The 22,118-nt window shown below is 47.8% G+C and overlaps 1 protein-coding gene across 5 annotated transcripts in view; it reads right to left on the bottom strand.

The window, feature by feature from the left end:
* Positions 1-21,914, bottom strand: part of AZIN2 (antizyme inhibitor 2) — a 39,458-nt gene extending 17,544 nt beyond the window's left edge. For 3 of the 5 annotated variants that reach the window (XM_082614885.1, XM_082614882.1, XM_082614884.1), the window contains exons 1-9: positions 21,777-21,914; positions 21,563-21,683; positions 20,749-20,902; positions 19,091-19,264; positions 10,233-10,405; positions 9,080-9,235; positions 8,121-8,286; positions 6,764-6,926; positions 5,497-5,609 (exon numbers count right to left, since the gene is read on the bottom strand). In XM_082614885.1, the coding sequence (XP_082471011.1) occupies positions 5,497-5,609; positions 6,764-6,926; positions 8,121-8,286; positions 9,080-9,235; positions 10,233-10,405; positions 19,091-19,264; positions 20,749-20,853 (1,050 nt within the window). In that variant the 5' untranslated portion in view covers positions 20,854-20,902; positions 21,563-21,683; positions 21,777-21,914. Of the gene's footprint in view, positions 1-5,496; positions 5,610-6,763; positions 6,927-8,120; positions 8,287-9,079; positions 9,236-10,232; positions 10,446-19,090; positions 19,265-20,748; positions 20,903-21,562; positions 21,684-21,776 lie in introns of those variants that run through there. The other 2 variants (XM_082614883.1, XM_082614886.1) reach the window with 2 other exon arrangements.
* Between the last annotated feature and the right edge of the window lie 204 nt (positions 21,915-22,118).

The raw sequence follows: 22,118 nt of genomic DNA, 5'->3' as shown, positions 1-22,118 counted from the left end.
AGAGGGGAAAGCTGGTGCAAAGATGCTGAGGCAGGAACATGCTGGGTGAGTTCAAGGAACTGCAAGGAGGCTGGTATGATTAGAGTGGGGTGAGCAAGGTGGAGAGGGTGGGGGAGGTGGTCAGAGAGGAAACAGGGTCAGATCAGAAAGGGCTGCGGGAGCTACTATAAGGGCTCTGGCTTTAATATGGAGTGAGACAGGAGCCAAAGAAGGGTTTTAGGCAGAAAAGAGACATGATTTGATTTACATTTAAAAAGGATCCCTCAGGCTGGTGAGTTGACTGGCTTTTACTCTAAGTGAAATGGAGATTCCTACTTTCACTTATTTTTTGACCTCTGAAGATTCCCTGCTATCTCTTAAGTCAGGACACAGTTTTCTTTGTTGTCAGTGGGGAGGCTGTTTGAGGTATCTAGTCTACCACATTGCTGGAAATAGAAGGCACCCTACCAGTTTTCTAAACATAGCACAAAGCTGTTGTCAAAAGAATGGGATAAAAACTAGAGATCATTGAAAAAAAATGAAATTAATGTACAGTATGGCAAAGCAGAAATAAAACAAAAAAGGGTTAGAAATCATTACTTAAGAATTTTTAAGACAAGAACTAACCAGATCCAGACCTGACAAGTACTACTGCAATATATTCCATACGGATTCACACTTTTTAAACCATAAATAATTAGAATAAAATACAATGACAAGTAAGAAAGCCCAATCTTGGCAAGGGGGGGTGTCTCTGTACAGAGTGGGGCAACTAGAGCTTGTACCCTGAATTTTTCTTCCCAAGATTCTCGTAAAACTCCCATGGTACTTGCCCCCTCTGGGTCCCTCCCCACACCTAACTATACCTTGCATTTATGAAGTGCTAATACCCATTTATTGAATTGCATCTTTATACCCTAAATATATGTCATTTTAGACCACTCAGTGAACATTTAAAATGTTTATAAATAAAGAGTCCACCTAACATATCAGTAAAGAAAACCATGTCTCATAGTACATAATTTTTTAAAGTTAAAAACAATGTGCACTATAACACTTAAAAAAAAAACAGGAATGAAAGTAAATTTTAACAATAGTTGTCTCTGAATGGTGGGATTAGTGGGTTATTTTATTTTACTGTTTGTGCTAAATTTTTCTCCAATAAGTGTTCTATTTGTTATATATATACACCATATATATGGTAATCTATAACCCGCAGAGCAGTTAGAGACAAATTTCCTTACTATTAATTACAGCACACTTAGTTAAGATATATGATAGTGTGTTGAAACTTCTATGAAAGAATAACAAAGAATCACAAAACTAAAATAATAAACCATCAGATTAAGAAAAAATATATGTATCAAATATTATATTAAATACATACATGCATATGCAGGCTCATCTTCATTTGCAAGAAAAAAAACTTTAAGACCTCCAATATTAGGCAAACAGAGGATGTAAAAATATATTGACGGGACTTCCCTGGTGGTGCAGTGGTTAAGAATCTGCCTGCCAATGCAGGGGACACGGGTTCAATCCCTGGTCTGGGAAGCTCCCACATGCCGCAGAGCAACTAACTAAACTAAGTTGTGTGCCACAACTACTGAGCCTACGCTCTAGAGCCTGCAAGCCACAACTACTGAGCCCGTATGCCACAACTACTGAAGCCCGCGCACCTAGAGCCCGCGCTCTGCAACAAGAGAAGCCACCACAATGACAAGCTCACACGCCGCAACCAAGAGTACTCCCCACTCGCCGCAACTAGAGAAAGCCCACGCAGCAAGGAAGACCCAACATAGCCAAAAATAAATAGATAAATAAATTTATTTATTTTTTTAAAAATAGATCACTTAAAAAAAAAGACATTGACATCAAAGGAAATAAAATAAACCAAAAAAAAAAAAAAAGCCTTATCCTCGTCAAAGAAACAAGAATGAAAGAAATATTGAGGTATATACCATTTCAGATAAGTTAGCCAACAGAAAAAGGTCATGGACTTCCCTGGTGGCGCAGTGCTTAAGAATCCGCCTGCCAATGCAGGGGACTCTGGTTCGATCCCTGGTCTGGGAAGATACCACATGCCATGAAGCAACCAAGTCCATGCGCAACAACTACTGAGCCTGCGCTCTAGAGCCCACAAGCCACAGCTACCGAGCCCATGCACCACAACTACTGAAGCCCGCGTGCCCTAGAGCCCACGCGCTGTAACTACTGAGCCCAAGTGCTGCAACTACTGAAGCCTGCGCGCCTAGAGCCCGTGCTCCGCAACAAGAGAAGCCACCACAATGAGAAGCCCGGGCACCGCAACGAAGAGTAGCCCCCGCTCGCCGCAACTAGAGAAAGCCCGCACAGTAACAAAGATCCAACACAGCCAAAATTTTTTTAAATTTTTTAAATAAAAAGAAAAAATAGAAAAAAGAAAATGGTCACAGCACATAATGCTGGTGAGCTTATTGTGAAATGGTACAAATGGTAACCATAAATATTGGTCCAAGCTTTGAGGAAAACAATCTGACAATACGTATCAAGAGGTATAAAAATGCTCAAATCATTTTACCCGGTAGTCCTATTCCAGAGACGGGGGTGGGGGAGGGGGAAGCTGGGGCGAAGTGAGAGAAGCATGGACATATATACACTACCAAATGTAAAATGGATGGCTAGTGGGAAGGAGCCGCATAGCACAGGGAGATCAGCTCGGTGCTTTGTGACCACCTAGAGGGGTGGGATAGGGAGGGTGGGAGGGAAGCTCTAGAGGGAGGGGATATGGGGATATATGTATGCATACGGCTGATTCACTTTATTGTACAACAGAAACTAACACAGCATTGTGAAGCAATTATACTCCAAAAAAGATGTATAAAAAAAGAAAAGAAAATAGTTTTTAAAAGGGAATCTACTTTAAGCATGTGCATTGAGGCAGCATGCAAAGAGACTAACAGAGAGCATCCTAGGCAGAGGGAGTACTCAGAGAAACATGAATAAGAATAAACAAAAATTAGCAATGCCCAACAACGGCGAGAGTTTACAAGGAGGCGGTGATTTTATAGAGAGGCCATCATTTTATAGGAAAGTATCAATAGTCAAGAGCTTGTTCTTTGGCAGCAGACAGGTAATCAAAGGTGAATAAGACATGAACTCTGCCCCCAAGGGTCTACAGTTTATTCCTTTATCAACTGTGTGACTTTTGAGTCAGTTGCTTCACCACCCTATGCCTCAGTTTTCTCATCTGTAAAATCAACTACATAAACCATTTATGAGGGGAGATCTGAACACTAACTAGATGACAGGGGATACTATGGAACTGCTCATTTTTTAGTTTGGTGATGTTACTGTGTTCTTTTTTTAAGTCCTTATCTTTTAGTGACAACTACTAAAATATTTTTGAAAAAAGTTCAATAACATTTGTTCTGTAGTTTTTTTTTTTTTTTTTGCTGTATGTGGGCCTCTCACTGTTGTGGCCTCTCCCGCTGTGGAGCACAGGCTCTGGACGCGCAGGCTCAGCGGCCATGGCTCACGGGCCCAGCCGCTCCGCGGCATGTGGGATCTTCCCGGACCAGGGCATGAACCCATGTCCCCTGCATCGGCAGGCGGACTCTCAACCGCTGCGCCACCAGGGAAGCCCTGTTCTGTAGTTTTTGTACTCTTCTCATGACACTGTTGTAGTTTGTGTACTACTCTCTCTCTCTCTCTCTCTCTCTCTCTCTCTCTCACACACACACACACACACACACGTTTCTACCCAGCGGGATTGTATTTCCAAGACACAGGCAATCATTCCTCACTTACTGTCTTCTGCAGACCTCAGCACAATGCCTTGCATGTGGAGGGTACTCAAATATTTGTTGAATTTTTTAAAAAGAAAAGAAAAGAAACAAAAAGGAGCCATGCATATTCCAATGATGAGAAGAAAACCCTGAACCAAGGATTATGTTTAAAATGAGTTTTTCTCCCTGAGGTCCAAAAACAAAGTGCCTGGGCACGAAGAGCAGGGTACAAAGCTGCCATCCTGGCAAGTGAGGGGCACCTTCCTTGGGGAAGAAAGTGCAGATACCCCTGGCCAGGCTGGGTCCCTCTGACACACTCCCAGCACAACTGTAGCTAACTGACTATGTGTGCTGTCACCTACGCCGGTGTCTGTCTCCACGGCCACACCGCGGGCCCCACCCTGGGTATGGTCACGTGGCAGGACTCCTAAGTGGTTGACAGCCTGAAGAAGAAACCTCAGCACCCACCAGAGGAGGAACAGCACAGGCCACAGAGAGGGTCAGTACCATCCTGGTGCCCAAGTCAGGAACACCAACTAGAGACTGATCAGCCAGAGTGCCTGGAGCAGGTATGGGGCTGGGCTGGGACTACAGCCCCGCCCGCTCGTCTGAGGAGCTGATGAAGGGAATGGGGAGTGGGCCAGGGACGGCCTGCAACAGAAAGAAGGGAGCGGAACCGAACCGGGACTGGGAGGGCGACTGGAAGGGAGAGTAACTGGGAAGCAGCTGCTGCCTGCTGTGTAGCCTGGGGCTTGGCTGGCCTAGACCTGGTGCTTCCTCTGTGTGGTAGGACGTGGGAGGCCACAGGAATGCAGAGAATGCTAGTGCACCACCGTAGAAAACTGAATTCCTGAGCACGTCGGGAAGGCTTACTCAGACAAGGCAGCTATGGGATGAATATCCATCAAGTCGCGGGTAGGGTAGGGCCGCCTGGAGGAGAGAGGGGCTCCCTCTGCCAGCAGTAGAGGAGAGGCAGGAAGAACTACAAAGAGGAGCTAACGTCTGATTGCCTCTGGAAAAACTAGTCAGCATGGAAACGGAAAGAAAAACAAAAACACATATTGAAAGCTCACGATGGTCTAGGTACTAGTTAGGCACTTAAGTTTCCTTCCCAAAGCAAGACCACGCAAAGGCCTGGAGATGTGAAAATCTTACAAGTGTGTCTGATTTTCTTTCCCCTCTTAACAACGCCCGCTAAAGCTGCCAGAGGCCCTGGGCTGGATTCTGCAGACTAGAAGGAATGTTCTGTCTATTCCTATTCCTTTGTTAACATGGAAAACTCATTAAAGATGAATTTTTACTTCTAGGAATTTACCCCAGAGCAGTGATCAGAGATGGATGTCAAGATAGACCCACAAAGCTCAAAAACAGGAAACCAAATGGACAATCACTAGAGTTAGATGGGCTAAAATATTATGTAGTCATCAAGAAGCGTGTTGTCAAAGATTGGTTAATGGCATGCAAAGAGCTACACCCCATACTAAGTGGGAAAAAAATCAGGTTACAAATGGATATGATCCCAACTTTATGGGAAAAAGTATAATACATTTTTTAGAAGATCGAAAAGAAATCTAATGTTCAAAGAGTCTATCTCTGTGATGGAATTATGGGTGATAACGTTCTTTATTCTTATTGTCTGTTTTCCACAATGAATCTTTTACTCTTTTAAAATTAGATAACAATACACACACACCAATGTTATTTAAATGCACCCACCCAATTGAAAACAGGCCCAGTGGGGTAGGCTCACCTTCTGCAGGATGGGGGTAGGGCAGGTGTTGTCAAACAGGACTGAGTTGAAGATTCCATACTCGCCCTCACCGAGTTGGTACAGGATGGTCTTGGGGACTGAACCGTTTTCCTCTGCAGGGAGGGGAGGGGGCGGGGCAGCACAAGCAGCACATAAGGGATTGGAACTATGGCGGGCTCAGCAAGGGGACAAGCTACTGAAGCAAGAGGGCTACCCCTTCCTCAGCTATGAGGTGGCCAGCCTCCTCCTGTGAGAGGAGGTTCGCTCCTGTGTTGGAAACACCTTGCAGCTGAGCAACCCTGCCCAGGACACACTCCCTGACTGCATCTGAGCCCCTCAATGCCCCTGCAAAGGCAGAAGAGCAGCCCACCCAAACTCAAGACCCCAAGAGGTTAAGCCACCTGCTCAGAGGCACACGATGGGGCAGTGCATGAGCTGGAATGAGAAGCCAGGTCTCCCTGCTAGACTAGAAAGTATAATCCCCCAGATGTGTAAAGGAGGCCAGAATTCCATCCCTACACACACACAGAAGACCTTCCACCTGGAGCCCACCACCCCTCTCCGAGGAAGAGCACACTGACGTCAGGCTCTCCTGCCTGGGGGTCCCAGAGCAGAGAAAAAAGCCCCAAGATCAGAGTCAGACCTCTCACTCAAGAGGCTGCTGGGACGACTGATCTATCTGGAAGGTCAGGGAAGAGCGCTGATGTTGGCAGTGTGGACAGAGGAGCCTTGAGTCAGCCCAGCCTGGACTTGAACCCTGGCACTGCCCCTTATCAGCTGTGTGACCTTGGGCTAGTGACTCAACCTCTCCATGCCTATGTTCTGTTGTCTATAAAGTGGGCTTAGACAAATATAAGTTGTCATTAATTACTTTCAATATGTTGTGAGAAGCAGTAGGGTGAGTAAGAGCCTGTACTTTGGAGAGAAGACAAACAAGGGATGAAATGCAGGCTTTACCACTTACTAGCAATTAAGCAATTCACTTGTATTCTCTCTGGCTCTCAATTTCTTCATTTGTACAATAGGGTTAACAAAGCATCTATTCTCCCTAAGGTTGCTTTGATCTCAATCTTCATAAAATATAAACATGCATAGGAAAAAAAAGAGATGCTAAAGAGTGTCTTGGGGTGAGGAGACTTGATTGTAAATTTCCCTAAAGCAAGGACCCATTTTCCAGATTCCCCCACCCCTTAAAATCAGACCAGGCTCAGCCAGCCACTGTCCCTGGTTTTAGGGAATGGGGCTCCGCTGCCCACCTGGCACCTACCCTCCCTGCCAGGCTGTTCCAGAAGAACCTCCTTCTTGGCGATGATGCTGGCTGCCAAGGTGAAGGCCGAGGTCACATAGTAGCGCCCCAGCTTGGCAAGGATGTCCACACCACAGCCCTCCGGGAAGTACAGGTCCAAGGCTGAGTTGACCACAGAAGAAATCTGAGAGGATGGGGGACAATTACATGTTTGAAATGTGGGGTTTATGCTGAAGACTTGCTGCAGCTCCAAGTCTATTTCTTGAAAGCCTCTTTGATTTCAGGTTACCCCAGCTGGTAACCACGGACAGCTGGACAAGAAGGTAGGCAGAGACAGAGCTGGGTCAAGACCCTCACACTTGTGTAAATCACCCTTCAATGACCCTACAATGGGAAAAGACACTCTTAAGCTAACACTTGGTACTCAGATTCCAGAAGCCCTGATGTGGATTTTTCTTTCCTAAATAACCAATATGCTAAATAACACATTTTTAAAATAGAAACTACAGAGAAGGAGAAAGAAGGTCAAAGTCACCCCTAATTCTATTACCCAGATTAACCTAATCAGTGTTAACTTTTTGGAGTCGCTCCTTTAATTCCTTTTTATACAAACCTAAAAACCTGATTTTTTTTATTATAAACATGATAGGGCTCTAAGTATATATGTTTTTATAAACTGTTTCACTCAATAAACTGAATGATCTCCCCATGTGTGTAAATGTTTTCACCATAAGAATATACCATAATTTAACCAATCCCTGAGTGCTATACGGACCAAGGAAGTCCACTGGACTTCTGTTATGAAGAATGCTGCAATGCTCATCTTTGAAGCTAATTCTTAGTGTCCATCACATATTATTAAGTTCAGTTCCAAGATGTGAATATTCCAGGACCAGGCACTTACTGAGGAAAAGCGACCCCTAGTGGTTCAAGTTGGGATTGCAATGACACATTTTTCCTGATTTCACCTTCCAGATGGGAAGGAGACAGACGGACTAGGAGTGGACAGAAGGTTTGCTTTTCCTTCCCCTGCCCACTTGACTTCTCATCAGTCTGCCGGAGGGTGAATAGGGTACACCCAGACCCTCAGAAAGCCTTATGACTTATGCAAATATGGCCTGGTTAAGCCTCAAATAGGTGCATGGACGGAGTCAGGCAGAGCTGGGTGCGCAGCCAGGAAGTGAAGTAACGTCTGCGAGCCTCAGTCTGCTCAGCTGTAACACAGGGTTAATAATAAGATAATCCAGGTAAAGCACTAAGCACAGCACGTAGCACATGGGACCCACGCACAGTGGGCTTCCTGGGATCATTATAACCCTCCTCACCCCCATCCCCACCCCCACCAAGCCCAGTGTGACACTTGCGATCCCAGGGTTACCTCTTCGAATCTCACTTTGGCCCCCTCCACTCCAGGGAAGCCGCCGCCAAGGTCCAGGATGTGCATCCTGTGGCCCAGCTCAGCACCCATCTCAAACACAAGCCGGGCGTCTGCGATGGACTGAGCGTAGGCCTGAGGGTCAGGACAGCCACTGCCAACGTGAAAACTGAGAAGGGAGGAAGAGCCTCGGCTTACATACAGGGGCCCAAGTACCACCACCTCAGTCCCAGCCAGGAGCAACCTTGGTCGAGCACACTGGATGCTGTGCCCATTTTCCAGATGTAGTAACTGTGGGCATAAAAGGTTAAATGGGCTGCCAAGGGCCATGTGGCAAGTGAGGAGTGGACAGGAGACTAGGTCCAAGGTCCCTTGGCACTTGGCACCCCCCCACACCCCTCCATGCTGCCCCTGGGGCTGAGCCTTCTGGGGTGAGGGCTAGGGTCCCAGATTCAGCCAGATCTGATGTACATCTCACTCAGCAGTCTGACATGCTGTGCTTCAGTTTCCCCGTCTATAAAGTGGGGAGAAGATCCCACAGTTATGGGATAGTGTCCATGAAGCATTTAGCAGAGTGCCTGGCCATCCTAAGTCCAAAAATAAGGAAAGCTATATTGTTAGGTCATAGCTCTTGCTTCTTCCATATCCCCTACCAGACAAGAGGCAGTGCCAAGGTGTGCCTGGATGACCTTTGGCCTCAGGCTGGGAAAACTCCTGCAAAGCCAGGTCCCTCCTGGAACCTCCTGGGACAGGACCTTCTGCAAACTGTGGGGTTGGGGCAGTGGGACCCTCCAAACCTTCTTTCCAAAGGGAGGAAGCTCTCAAATGGCAGAATTCTAGGCCCAGGGACAGGCCCTCCTTGGAGACCCTGAGGGAGGTCTCACACAGAGCTGATTAAGTCCTGGGAAAGAGGCAGTGGGCAGTGGGCGTGGGTGGTGACGGCGGGGCTTCTGGGCACTCACCTCACACCCACCACCTCTACATGGTTGCTCTTGGCATCTTCAAGCAGGTGTCTGCAGGATTTCAGCGACACTCCGAACTTGAGGCTCAGGCGGCTCCGGGAGTGGGAGTCATCGGTGGCAATGCACAGAACCATCCTGAGGAGACACGCAGCACCTCTGCAGGGGGTGCCATGCCTCACCCCACCCCACCCCGCCCCCGACCAAGCCTTCTCTAAGTCAAGAGGCGTGAGCCCTCATGGCTCAGAGCTACCCAACCCCACAAGCCCCTGGACCCCTTCCTCTCCCTGCACAGCCAGTCAGCCTCTGAGTCCTGTCCAATCCCTTCCCTAAATGTCCCTGGGCCCTTCCCTGGGGCCCCTGCCCTGGTCCCGACCTCACCAGTTCTCCTCTGAGCAGCCCCACTTCTCCGAATCAGCCTTAACACCAGCCAGGCTTTTCCAACTTCTCTTGTATCGGGGGGACCATTTTTTAAACACAGTCTTATTGAGAACCCTGATATCCCCAATATGTAAAACAGACAAAATGGAAGCTGCTTTGAGTGAACTAGAGTGGCCCGCCACCTGGCTCCCCAGGGTGTCCAGGGACCAGGTGAGAGGCACAGCCTGAGCAAGATGTCCAGCCCTGACCCCTCCCAAAGCCCACGTGCACCGGGGTCCCTGCCCTGTGACAAGCACCATTCACTTCTTCTCGCCTTGCACATGGTATGTTCCAGCCATACCAAATTTCTGCATATCCCTCAAATGCCCCATGCTGCTTCTGGCCTCCATGCCTTTGCTCACGCAGTTCACTCTGACACGCTGTTTATGCCCTCCCCAGATGCTGCTCACTCCTCAAGGCCCTCCTTAAATGCCACCTCCTCTGTGAAACTTTAAATGCCACCTCCTCTGTGAAAAAACCACCCCATCTTGCTTCCTCTGCCGTGACTCTGACCTCCGTAGTACCGTGGGCTTTGCTCTGCCTGGCCTGTAATCCATCATTTCTACCTCTGTCCTACTCAGGCTCTGCATCCTGGGTCCAGTCCAGGAGTGCCTGCCCCAACCTCCTGTGACTCTGGCCAGGTCCAAGGCAGGGTCCTCAGCCCCGGCCCCATTCCTCCCACTCCCCCTGCCCTCACACGCAGCCCAGCCTCCCACATGAGTGCTTCTCAGCTTACTTGGCACTGGGGTGGCTTTTTACCACCTTTGCCAGCTCCATCTCGTTGTCAAAGCTCAGCAGCCGGACCCCATGCTTGGCAGCATACTTGATGTGTGCAATTTGCTTACAGGCGTTGGCGTAGATGATCTTACTGGCGGGGACACCAATACGCTGGACCAACTCCATCTCTGCCTGTGGGATCCCAAAGGCGGTGGTGAGGAAGCACCAGAGCCTGCTGGGCCCACGGAGGCCAAGGAAGCACAGATGAGGGGCAAAGTCATAGCTGTGCCTGGGGAGGTTCATAAAAAGTGGGCCTCACTTTTAGACAACAGGTATACAAAAATCAGGACGCACGCTGGTTCACCACTGACAGGCAGGGCTGCCATGTACAGCTGTGTGGGTGGTTTACTGCACAATCCCAGGGAGGGAGGGGTCCCGTTCAGAGAATACATGGTAGATTTGTATGCTTATTACGACTTCCTAACAGTAAAGCATCTTGCTCTAACAAAATCAGTATATTTATTTACAACAATTAAGTGTCTTAAGGAAGGGATACATTTTCTAATTCACACAAAGGCACTCCACAGATTCATGGTAGCCCTGAAAACAGGTTTCTGACACATTTTCCTGGCAGATTTAAATGTTTAGAGACTATCACTTGATGTATTAGAAAGTTCACCAGACCAATAGTCTTCTGACACAGGTCATCCAACATCCAAACACCTGCTCTGTGCATGGCATGGTGCTGGGTGGCTCCAGCAAGGCCCTCTCTCCACAGGGCCTCCTCTTCCTCACCTTTCCAGAATAGTGCTCCACCTGATTGCTGCATTAATGATCCAGACAATGATGATGATGATGGTGAAAGCAACCATGGTCACAGAGCACCTACCACAAGCAGGCACTGAATGAGAGGCTTTACATCGGGTGTTGGCAAACTTTTTCCATGAAGGGCCAGAGAGTAAATATTTTAGGCTTTGTGGGCCGTACAGTTTCTGTACAGCTACTCAAATGTCTTTGTAGCACCAAAGCAGCCACAGATGATGCATAAGTGAATGAGCATGGCTGTAGTCCAATAAAACTCTACAAGTCCCACCATCCATTGTTTGCCAACCCTTGCTTTACTTATGTATGTATGTATGTATGTATGTATGTATTTGGCCTCGCTGCGCACCTTGCGGGATCTTAGCTCCCCGACCAGGGATCAAACCTGCGCCCCCTGCAGTGGAAGCACAGGGTCCTAGCCACTGGACCGCCAGGGAAGTCCCCAGCCCTTGCTTTAGACTCACTCTTTTATTTACTCTTTACAGTACGCCACCAGATGGTATTAGCTCCACTCTATAGAGAAGGAAACATGCTCAGAGAGGCTATGGAGCAAGTAGGAGGCAGAACCAACTTTCAAACTCAAGCCTGACCCTCCGTGATTAAGAAGGTGGCAGTTTGGAAGCACGGTAGGAGACACAGGGCCATCTTTAGCCATCCCAAGTTTGTAATAAGACTAATTTTAATGTAGCAACTTTTCAGCACGAGGTATTTATGTGCATTATCTCATGCAATGCCTACAACTATCCTATGAAATATTTATCGGCCACATTTTACAGAGGACAAATTGAGTTCAAAGAAACCCACTTGCCTTGGTGACACAGCCAGTGAGTAGCAGAGGGAGACACAAAGGTCCACCTCCAGAGCTGGAACTGTTGTCATCACAGCTTGCTTCCAAAGACCCCACGTCTGAGCAGTTATGAAAATGTGGTTTTGCTCCCTGCTTCACCCAAGAGGTGAGAGGAAGCAGCAATGGTAACACTTTGGGGACCTGTGGTTTAGCTTTGATTAAAATTATTTAAATAATAACCATTGTCACTCATTAAAGGATTACTGTCTGCCAGCCATTGCAATAAATATTTTATAGACATTCTCATTTCATCGCCATATTAATCTTATGAGGCAGGAGACAGAGGCTCAGAGAGGCCTTAAGTGACTTGTCCAAAGTCACACGGCTTACAAGTGGCACTGCTAGAATTCTAACCCAGGACCGTCCGACTTTAGCACACCAGCTTTTAACCACAGCACTTCAGTGGAGAAGACACCTTGATGCTGAATTGGCAAGTGTGTCTCGAGCATCTACTGAGTTGCCAGGCTTTGAGACAGGTGCTAATGAAAACAAGTGGTGAGTAAAGCAGACAGGGCCTCCGACCCTGTGGAGGTTTCAGGAAGATGGGAAAGAAGGGGAGGAATGAATGAACACTGAATAATAACAGGATTACAAATGGATGAGCCATGGAGAACAAGTACGGGATACTAGAGAATGTGGGATGGGGAAACCTGGATGTGAGGGGGTGACGGACAGCTTTCTGAAGGTCAGAAATTTAAGCTGAGGAGGCGGTGTGGAGAAAAGGGAACCCTCCTACACTGTTGGTGGGAATGTAAATTGGTACAGCCACTATGGAAAACCGTGTGGAGGTTCCTTAATAAACTGGAAATAGAGTTACCATATGATCTAACAATCTCACTCTTGGGCATATATCTGGAAAGGACAAAAGCTCTAATTTGAAAAGATACATGCACCCCAATGTTCATAGCAGCACTATTTACAATAGCCAAGACATGGAAGCAACCTAAGTGTCTATCAACAGATGAATGGATAAAGAAGATGTGGTGTATATATATATACACATACACACACACAATGGAATATTACTCAGCCATAAAAAATGAAATTCTGTCACTTGCAGCAATGTGGATGGACCTAGAGATTATCATACTAAGTGAAATAAGTCAGAGAAAGACAAATACCATATGATATCACTTATATGTAGAATCTAAAATATGATACAAATGAATTTATTTACAAAACAGAAACAGACTCACAGAAATAGAAAACAAACTTATGGCTTCCAAAGGGGAAGGAAGGGAGGGAGGAATAAACTGGGAGTATGGGATTGACAGATGCATACTTCTGCATACAAAACAGGTAAACAACAAGGATTTACTGTATAGCACAGGGAACTATATTCAGTATCTTATAATAAACTATAATAGAAAAGAATTGAAAAAAAGAATATAGATATATACATATATAACTGAACCACTTTGCTATACACCTGAAACTAACACAGTACTGTCAATCAACTATACTTCAATTTAAAAAAAAAAAAAGTAAGAAATTTAAGCTGAGCCCCATAGGAGGCCTGGGCCAGGCTGAAAGGGAAGGAAAGAATGTTTCTGGTAGGAGAACTGGCCTGTACAGAGGTTCTGAGGCAAGAATGTACTCAGCCTGAGGGAGGAACAGAGAATGCTGGGGTGGCCTGGGCAGGGTGACCACCGTGGGGGACGATGAGCTTGGAGGGATGCAGGCAGAGCCAACAGGGAGACCAAGAAGGCTGATGTGATTTATATTTGACCCTACCAGTGGTGGGAAACAGTTTGAGGTGTCTCAAGAGGGAAAAGGACATGATCAGATGGGCATTTTGAATGCAAGGTCTAAATGCATGTCACTCTGGCTACTGTGTGAAAATGGACCAAGGAAGGGCCTAGAAGAATTCTGGGACACAGTCACAACCTCCCTGGGAAACAGGACAGGCTGCATAGAAAGGGGGGTGGTGTCATCTGAAGGCATGGCTGGCAAGCTTGGTGAGGGACTGCACGTGGGGATGTGGGGTTAGATGTCTGAGGGGGACTCCTCACCCAGCAGACCCAGGGGCCCCTCTCTAGGGGAAGATCATGAGTGCATTTGAACACACTGGGTTCCAGGCATCCTGTGGCAACAAGTCAGCACCTGGATACATAGGGTCTGGGCTGGAGATCAAAACAGGGGAGGTGGTGGCATATTAGGGGTATTTGAAGCCATGGGAGGAGATGAAATCCTCTAGGAACACAGAGAGTTTATAAGAGAAGGGAGCCTGAGCCAGAATCCAGAGGAACTCTCCCAGCTAGAGAGCAGGAAGAGCCGGCACAGGACCGAGGGGAGGAGAGAGCGTCCCCAGAAGAGGCAGAACAACGCAGAGGTTCTTATGCCATTCCTGTCAAAGCAAATCTTGTCTTGCAATTCACAGCTGTGCAGAAGGAGACCTCTCCACTGTCAGAGGCACCCCAGGAGGGTGGAGCAGGCTCCCAGCAGCATCCACTTTCACTGGATATGTTTCTAAAGTCTTTAAAACCAAGAGCACGTGTTGTTGAGTACAAGCATACCTCATTTTATTTCACCTCACTCTCTTGTGCTTTGCAGATATTGCGATTTTTACAAATTGAAGGTTTGTGGCAACCCTGCATCAAGCAAGTCTATTGGCACCATTTTTCCAGCAGTTTGCTCACTTCATGTCTCTGTGTCACATTTTGGTAATTCTTGTGATATTTCAGACGTTTCAGTGTTACTGTATTTGTTATGGTGATCTGTGATCTTTGATGTTACTATTGTCATTGTTTTGGGGTGCCACAAACCACGCCCATAAGTGAACTTAATGGATAAATGTGTGTTCTGACTGATCCACCCCTCAGCCATTCCCCATCTCCCTCCCGTTCTTTGGGCCTCCCTATTCCCTGACATACAACAACCCAACCATATCGAAATTAGGCCAGTTAATAACCCTACAATGACCTCTAGGTATTCAAGTGAAAGGAAGAGTCTTCTCTTAAGAAACTGCCACCCCACACTTCAGCAACCACCGCCCTGAGCAGTCAGCAGCCATCAACATGGAGGCAAGACCCTCCACCAGCAAAAAGATTACAACTCGCTGATGGCTCAGATGATGGTCAGCATTTTTTAGCAAGAAAATATTTTTTACTTAAGGTATGTACATTTTACTTAAAGTATTTTTTTAGACATAATGCTATTGCACACTTAATAGACTACAGTACAGTGTAAGCATAACTTTTATATGCACTGGGAAACCAAAAAAATCGTGTGACTCACTTTATTGTGATCTTCACTTTACCGTAGTGGTCTGGAACCCAACCCACAATATCCTAGGCTAGGCCTGTGTTTTTAAAAAGAATGTGTTTCAATGGATGCAACTAGAGATTATCATACCAAGTGAAGTAAGTCAGAAAGAGAAAGACAAATACCATATGATTATCACTTATATGTGGAATCTAAAATATGACACAAATGAACCTATCTATGAAACAGAAATAGAATCGGGGACATAGAGAATAGACTGGTGGTTGCCAAGGGGGAGGGTGGGTAGGAGAGTGATGGATTGGGAGTTTGGGATTAGCAGATGGAAACTGGTATATATAGAACGGATAAACAAGGTCGTGCTGTATAGCACAGGAACTCTATTCGGTATCCTGTGATAAAGCATAATGGAAAAGAATATGAAAAAGAATGTATATATATGTATAACTGAGTCACTTTGCTGTTCAGCAGTAATTAACACAAAATTGTAATTCAACTATACTTCAATAAAAAATAAATTTTAAAAATAAATTTAAAAAATACTAAAAAAAAAAGAATGTTTCAAATGGGGAGTTGCTACTCAATGGGTATAAAGTGTCAGTTCTGCAAGAGGAATCGGTTCTAGAGATCTGCTGTACAACATGGTGCCTATACTTAACAATTCCTTATTAAACACTTAAAAATTTGTGAGGGTAGATCTCACTTTAAGTGTTCCCACCACACACACACACACACACACACACACACACACACACTTTTTCATGGTGAGATCAAAAGCTAGGAGGAGCAAGGAGTGTCCCCTATGAGGTCTAAAAGCATCAACATGGACAGATCTCCAAAATCTGCTGAGCTTAAAGCTACTGTAAGGGACTTCCCTGGTGGCACAGTGGTTAAGAATCCATCTGCCAATGCAAGGGACACAGGCTCGAGCCCTGGTCTGGGAAGATCCCACATGCCGTGGAGCAACGAAGCCCATGCAGTGCACCACAACTACTGAGCGTGCGCTCTAGAGCCCACGCACCACAACTTCTGAAGCCCGTGCTCCTAGAGCTCGTGCTCCACAAGAGAAGCCACCCCAAGGAGAAGCCTGCGCACCGCAACAAAGAGTAGCCCCACTCGCCACAACTAGAGAAAGCCCACGTGCAGCAATGAATACCAAACGCAGCCAATAAATAAATAAATTTATTTTAAAAATAAAAATAAAGCTATGTGGCACAACACCTACCACATGAACATCTTATATTTTGTTACAAAATCACAAGATATTTTGTATGTTTCCTATGGATCATATTTGTAAGTATTTTTCAAATACCATGTAGCCACCAAACTCAAACTCAGAATGTTGATTATCTCTGGAGACATAAAGCTGACATTCTACTTTTTTTTGCAGGTGAATCAACGTATTATTTGAATAATTCAAAATGAATATTTAGAATAAAGTGCTCACTGGATCCTGGAGATTGCTGGGGACGTTGGCAAGAGGAGATTCCTTGGAATGATGAGTGGAGGTCGGGAAGCAGTGGCTTAAGGACTGGGTGCTAAGGGAAAGTGACAAGTGACTGCAGACAGGCAAGTGTAGACAACTCAGTTTGGCCATGAAGAGGGAGCAAGGGATTGGGCTGGGGGATGATGTAGTGTCCAGAGAAGGCATTTTAAGATGGGAGGATGCTGAGGGAGACAGCCAGAGAGGGCAAGGGATGGGGCAGGAGAGATGACATAAGGTCCTTGGGAAGGTGGGTGGGTGGACCAGAGCCCCGTGTAAGGCGTGGCTGGTGCTCTTGACCCTGGAGCCTGTCTGATGCATATCTGTACACCCAGCCCCAGCTCATGCCTGACCCTAGGTCAGTGGCCGCCAAAGCATGGTGCTGTACAGCGTGGCCACCAGCTCCAGCCAACCAGAAGAGGGCAGCCTCGGCCTTCCAAGAAAAGCTGTGCCACCTCTCAGGAAATGCACCCAAGGGCCACATGATCCCACCTACTGGGTGGGGTCTCAGCTCTGCCATCCTCTCCCTGGGGATCTTCGCAAAGACAGCAGTGATAAAGTCAGAGACCCATTGCCATACTCAAGCGGCCCCTTCCCAGGGCATCCCTCAAACCTCTGTGCCTCCTTTCCTTATACACTAACTGCTTCCTCGTGGGGCTGTTGTCAAAATCACGGTGATAATAATTACCTCACAGGGTTGTTTCAAGAGTCAAATGAGATCATGTACAGAAAACGCTTGGCAAAGCACATGACACAACAGAAGCCCTCAGCAAACGTTCCCCCCCCCAACTTCTAAGCCCTACACCTCACAACTCTGCCCTTTGGAGGCCAGTCCTGAGGCTTGAGGGCCAGCACAGGGCCCCACCTCTGGGTTTCCAGAAGCACAGGACTCTAGTCAGTGAGGTTTGGTCCTGTTCTTCACCCCTAGACCAAGGGTTATGGAAAAGGGTCCCCTTCCTCCTCGGTCAGAGCAGAGACCCGGCATGCTACAGGGGGCAAGTCTTGGCTCTGCTACCAGCAAGCTGTGTGAAGCTGATCCCCAGTTCCTCAACTGCAAAATGGCAATCTCTTCTCCTAGGCACTCCATGGGGCTTTATGTGGGGCATGCATGAAACCAGGTGTGCAAAACAAGAGCTGATGCAAAGGGGCTTCACGGGTGACATGAGGGAGACTCATCTACCAATAAGGACACTAACATGCGTCTCTGATAAAGGTGAACCTGCTCGTTCCAACCGTCCACCATGGTGTGTACCTCTCTCCCACCTGGAATCCCTCCAGCCTCCTATCCAGATGAGCTCTCCTCCTGTCTCCTCCAGATCCCTTTCTAGAATCCTCCTCACAACACCCAGCTATATTGCTGACCAGGGTTTAAAAGGGATTCTCCCTCAAAACAATCATTACTAAACATTTTTAAATAACTGTAATAACAATATCACAAACCAATGCCCACAGGCTTGCTCCCACCTCAGGACCTTTGCACTTGCTGGTCCCTCTGCCTGGAATGCTCTTCCCCTGGTTTTCCACCTGGCTTGGATCCTTTGCTTCCTTCAGATCTGTGTTCAAATTTCAGTGATGCCTTCCCTGGCCAAACCATCTACAAGTACAATCCTCTTTCCTGACATCCATGTCTCTTCCCTACTTCCCTTTCCCTCTTTAATTTTCTCCACAGCATTTACCATCTAAAATGCCATAGACTTTCACTGTTTAACTTGTTTGTTCTTTAGAAAGCAAGCTCCACGAAGGGGCTTTTTTTGTTTTGTTCACTTGCTAAATCCCCACCTAGAAAAGTACTTGATCCCCCAGTAGGTGCTCAATAAATGTTGCTGAATGAATAACTATGTCCAAAGCTGTATTCTGAGGAAACTTTATAGCTAAAAGACTTATCAAGTAAGAACAGAATGGAAATAGATAAGCCGTGCATTCAACTCAAGGACAACAGAGTCTGTTTTACTCAACACTGTATTGCCAGCCCTACCTAGAACAGTGTCTAGCACACTGCAAGAGTTCAATGAATAGAGAATGACAGTAATAAACAAATCTAAAGAGAGCAGGAGGTAATTAAGACAACAGCATTAATCAAATGAGAAAGGCAGCAGAACTGGCAACAACAGAACTCTATAAGGATTAGTTAAGAAAATGTACAGCCACACGTTATTAATATTATAAAAGAAAAAAATAAAACCTATCATAAAACGGTGTTTTTGTTTTGTTTTAATTAGAAGAATACCACATATAGCTCTATGCCAAGAAGTTTGAAAATCTCCATTAAAAAGGTGACCCACCTACACAGGGTCACACGTGGTTCCAACGTGGAACTTCAAGGCTGGCAAATTCCACCCTCATCCCTTACACCCCTTGCATGTGGGTGGCCCTTCCCAGAGGGCAGGGGCCAATTACAGGTCACTCCTGCTTCCCCAGGTCCACCCACAGCAGCTGCAGCCGGGCCATGTGGGTGTTCAGTAGGCAGTGAGGGTCAGTGTGCAGGTGGGGGGCAGGAGCTCACCTTGTTGGCACAGCTGAAGCCCAGTCCTAGCTTGGCCAGGACCTTCAGCACACCCGGGCTGTTGTTGCACTTGACAGCGTAAAAGGGTCGGACTCGCGGCAGGCACTTCAGAAAGCAGAAGTGCTTTCTCACTACAGCACCCAGGTCAGCCACAAAGAAGGCAGAGACCTCTTCCTGCACAACAAGAAGGGTGAATATGAGACCCCACCCAGCTTCTTCCTAGTGCGTGCCATCCACGGTCCTCCCAAGTACCTTGCTCTAAAATTCTCTGGGGATCCCCAAGCCTACAGGACATTCAAGGCTCTGTGATCCAGCTCCAGTCCCTTCCCTCACTTCAGCTCAAACTCCAGCTCTATCCTAGATCATTTTCCACCTCCCAGCCTTTATTCCCACCATGTCCTCCAAACAGAATATGCTTCCCCCACATGTGTCTGGCAAGTTCCTAATCCACCTTCAAGTTTCAGCTGAAATGTCACCTTCCCCCAAACCTATAAGGCAACTCCACCTTTAATGCTCCCACTGCATTTTGCACATGCTTCCAAAGTATCAGAACTCTGTGTATACAGACAACTGTCTTCTCCGGAAAAAAGATAAATTCCTTGAAGACCCACAGCCTACAGCCACTGCCTTTCACATTTAGGTGTTCAATGAAGACTTGAAGTAGTCCCACTGCTACTGCAACCCATGCCTGAGGACAACTGTTTACTGAGGGTTGAACACATATGAGGCCATTGGTGAGACCACATTAATTAAACCTTTTCTGGGACTCAGTTTCCCTTTTATGCAACACTTTTTTACTGATGCCCACTTGGTGTCTGACCAAGCATACCTATGCAAGTATGCTAAGTATGCTTGGGTCTGCAAAAGAACCCCTTAAGCAATTACAAGCCCATTCAATAAATGCTAAGCAGGAGTTTCTACAAAATGCAGAGGGGGCCCGTGGAGAAGGAAAGTACAAAATCTGCCTGGGGCAATCAGGAAAAGGTGACACGGATGAGTAATAAGTAATGAGTAGAAATAGGTAAGAGGCAAGAGGCTGGGAGAAGGGAAGAGGGAACAGCCTGGGCAAAGGAGTGATAATGGAGCACATGGAATCCTCGGGAAATATGAGCAGAGTAGTTCAGCTCTGATGGAGCATAATATATACCGTGGGAAAAGCCAGAAATGGGGCTATGAAGGCAGAGGGGTTCTGACCTGTATCCTGTAGGGAGTGAGAAACTGCCAAAGAATTCTGATTTTGAGCAGGGCTGTGATAAAGTTGGAAGCGGTGGGATGAGGCAGGGAAAAGGTTAGGGGAGTTTTAAGAGAGATGAGGCCTAAACTACACAGTGAGGTCCCAGAAGAACACACTGAAGGGTAATTTAAGGAGGCTGGATTCACAGAGTTTGGGGGTGCCCAGGTGTGGGAGGGGAAGTGAGGACTCCCAGGTTTCTGACCTAGAGGGCTGCGTAGATGATGGTAGTGTTGTTCATGAAGGCAGGGAACACAGGAGGGGCAGGTTCGGGGGCAAGGACCAGGAATTTGGAGAAAAAATGAGACATCTCTCACAAATAGAAAGGAATGAATACCAAATAAGTGAAAGAACCAGATGTGGGCCCTAGGAGGCAGCTGAGCCTGCTGGGAGAACAGAAGACCCATCCCCACTCCCAGGCCCTCACCGTGGTGGCCTGTGAGGCCCCCAGAGTGAGCTGCTCCAGCAGGTCTCGGGTGCTGAAGCCCTCCTCCACCATCACGAAGTCCGCTTCACTCAGGCAGCCAGCCATGCTGAGGAGGAGCCGATGGGCTGGATGGAGCTGCCGCTGCCTCCGGCGCCTGAGAAAGTATGCAACACACTGCTGGAGAAGAGTGAGGGGGCCGCTGGGGGGCTGGCGTCAGCTGCACCCCTCACCTCCCCAGGTCAGGGCGCCCACTCCTGTCACACCCTGCCCCCAGCACAAGCCTGGGGAGCTTAGGTTCACTGGGAGGAGTAGGGAAGATCAGGAATCCTGGACTGGGACAAGGCATTATCTGCCTAGATGTCACTGCCTCTCCGAGCCTCAGTTTCCCCATCTGTAAAATGGATGCATTGTTTTGGAGATCCTTTCCAGTTCTGAAATTAGGGTTTTGGTTTAAAGGGAAAGAATGAGAGAGAAGGAGAAGAAAAGCCGAGTGGGGAAGTTTCCAGGTGACCCCCCATCCTGACCACCTAAAGTGGCTGCAGGTGGTCCCACCAAGGAGTCTCAGCCTGAGAGCTGAGGTTCGAGTCCGCTCTCTGCTGCGTGACCCTGGGTACGCCCCGTCCCCTCTCAGTTTCACCGTCTGTAAAGAGGGGCCGGGCTGGTCCTGACGTGCTAGGATGGTAAGCGTGCGTGAGGGCTCCACATGGTGGGTGATGGCCGCGGGCTCCCGGGCAAGAACTGAAGGCTGAGGCTCTGTCCGGGTGAGCCCTCCTGAGTGCAGGGCCGAGGTCCCGCCCCCCCAAAACCCCCTTACCAAGCCCCGTGCTCCTTCGCGGGGGCCAGAGTCAGGCGCGCTGCTAGGGGGGGTCGCCGGTGACCTCGAAACTTGTGCAGCACCCCGAGGAGGAGTGGCAGTTGCAGAGCCGAGGCCCCTGCTGAGAGGAGACAAGAGGGGCCAGGGAGCAGGTCAGCACTGGAGCCGAGAGCGCCCGCTCCCGAGGCTCCCCGGACCTCTCCCCCGCACTCGCCTTAAAACGCATTTACACGGTTTCGGCCCATAGGTCCCCCCAGCGAGTGAAACGGCTCCTCCGCGCCTCCTCTCGCTAGCTTTCCCCGGCTTGGGCCCCGCGGCCTGCGGCCCGCCCGCCCAGCAGCCACAGACCCCACGCCCCGCCTTTCGCCCGGCGCTCACTTATATAAGCCCCGCCCAGACCCCGCCTCTGGTGCTCAGGCCCCTCCTCCGCTCGGCCCGCCTCCGTAGCCCTGGCAACTGGATGCCACCATCCCATTGGTCGATTCCGACATAAAGCATTCAACCCTGCTAGCCGGCTCCGCAAACGTTATCCTCAGTCCTACTGAGACCCCTACGC

Source organism: Mesoplodon mirus, assembly GCF_964341445.2.
Source record: "Mesoplodon mirus genome assembly, chromosome: 3".
Classification (NCBI taxonomy): domain Eukaryota; kingdom Metazoa; phylum Chordata; class Mammalia; order Artiodactyla; family Ziphiidae; genus Mesoplodon; species Mesoplodon mirus.
This window is presented reverse-complemented; position numbering and strand designations above follow the sequence as displayed.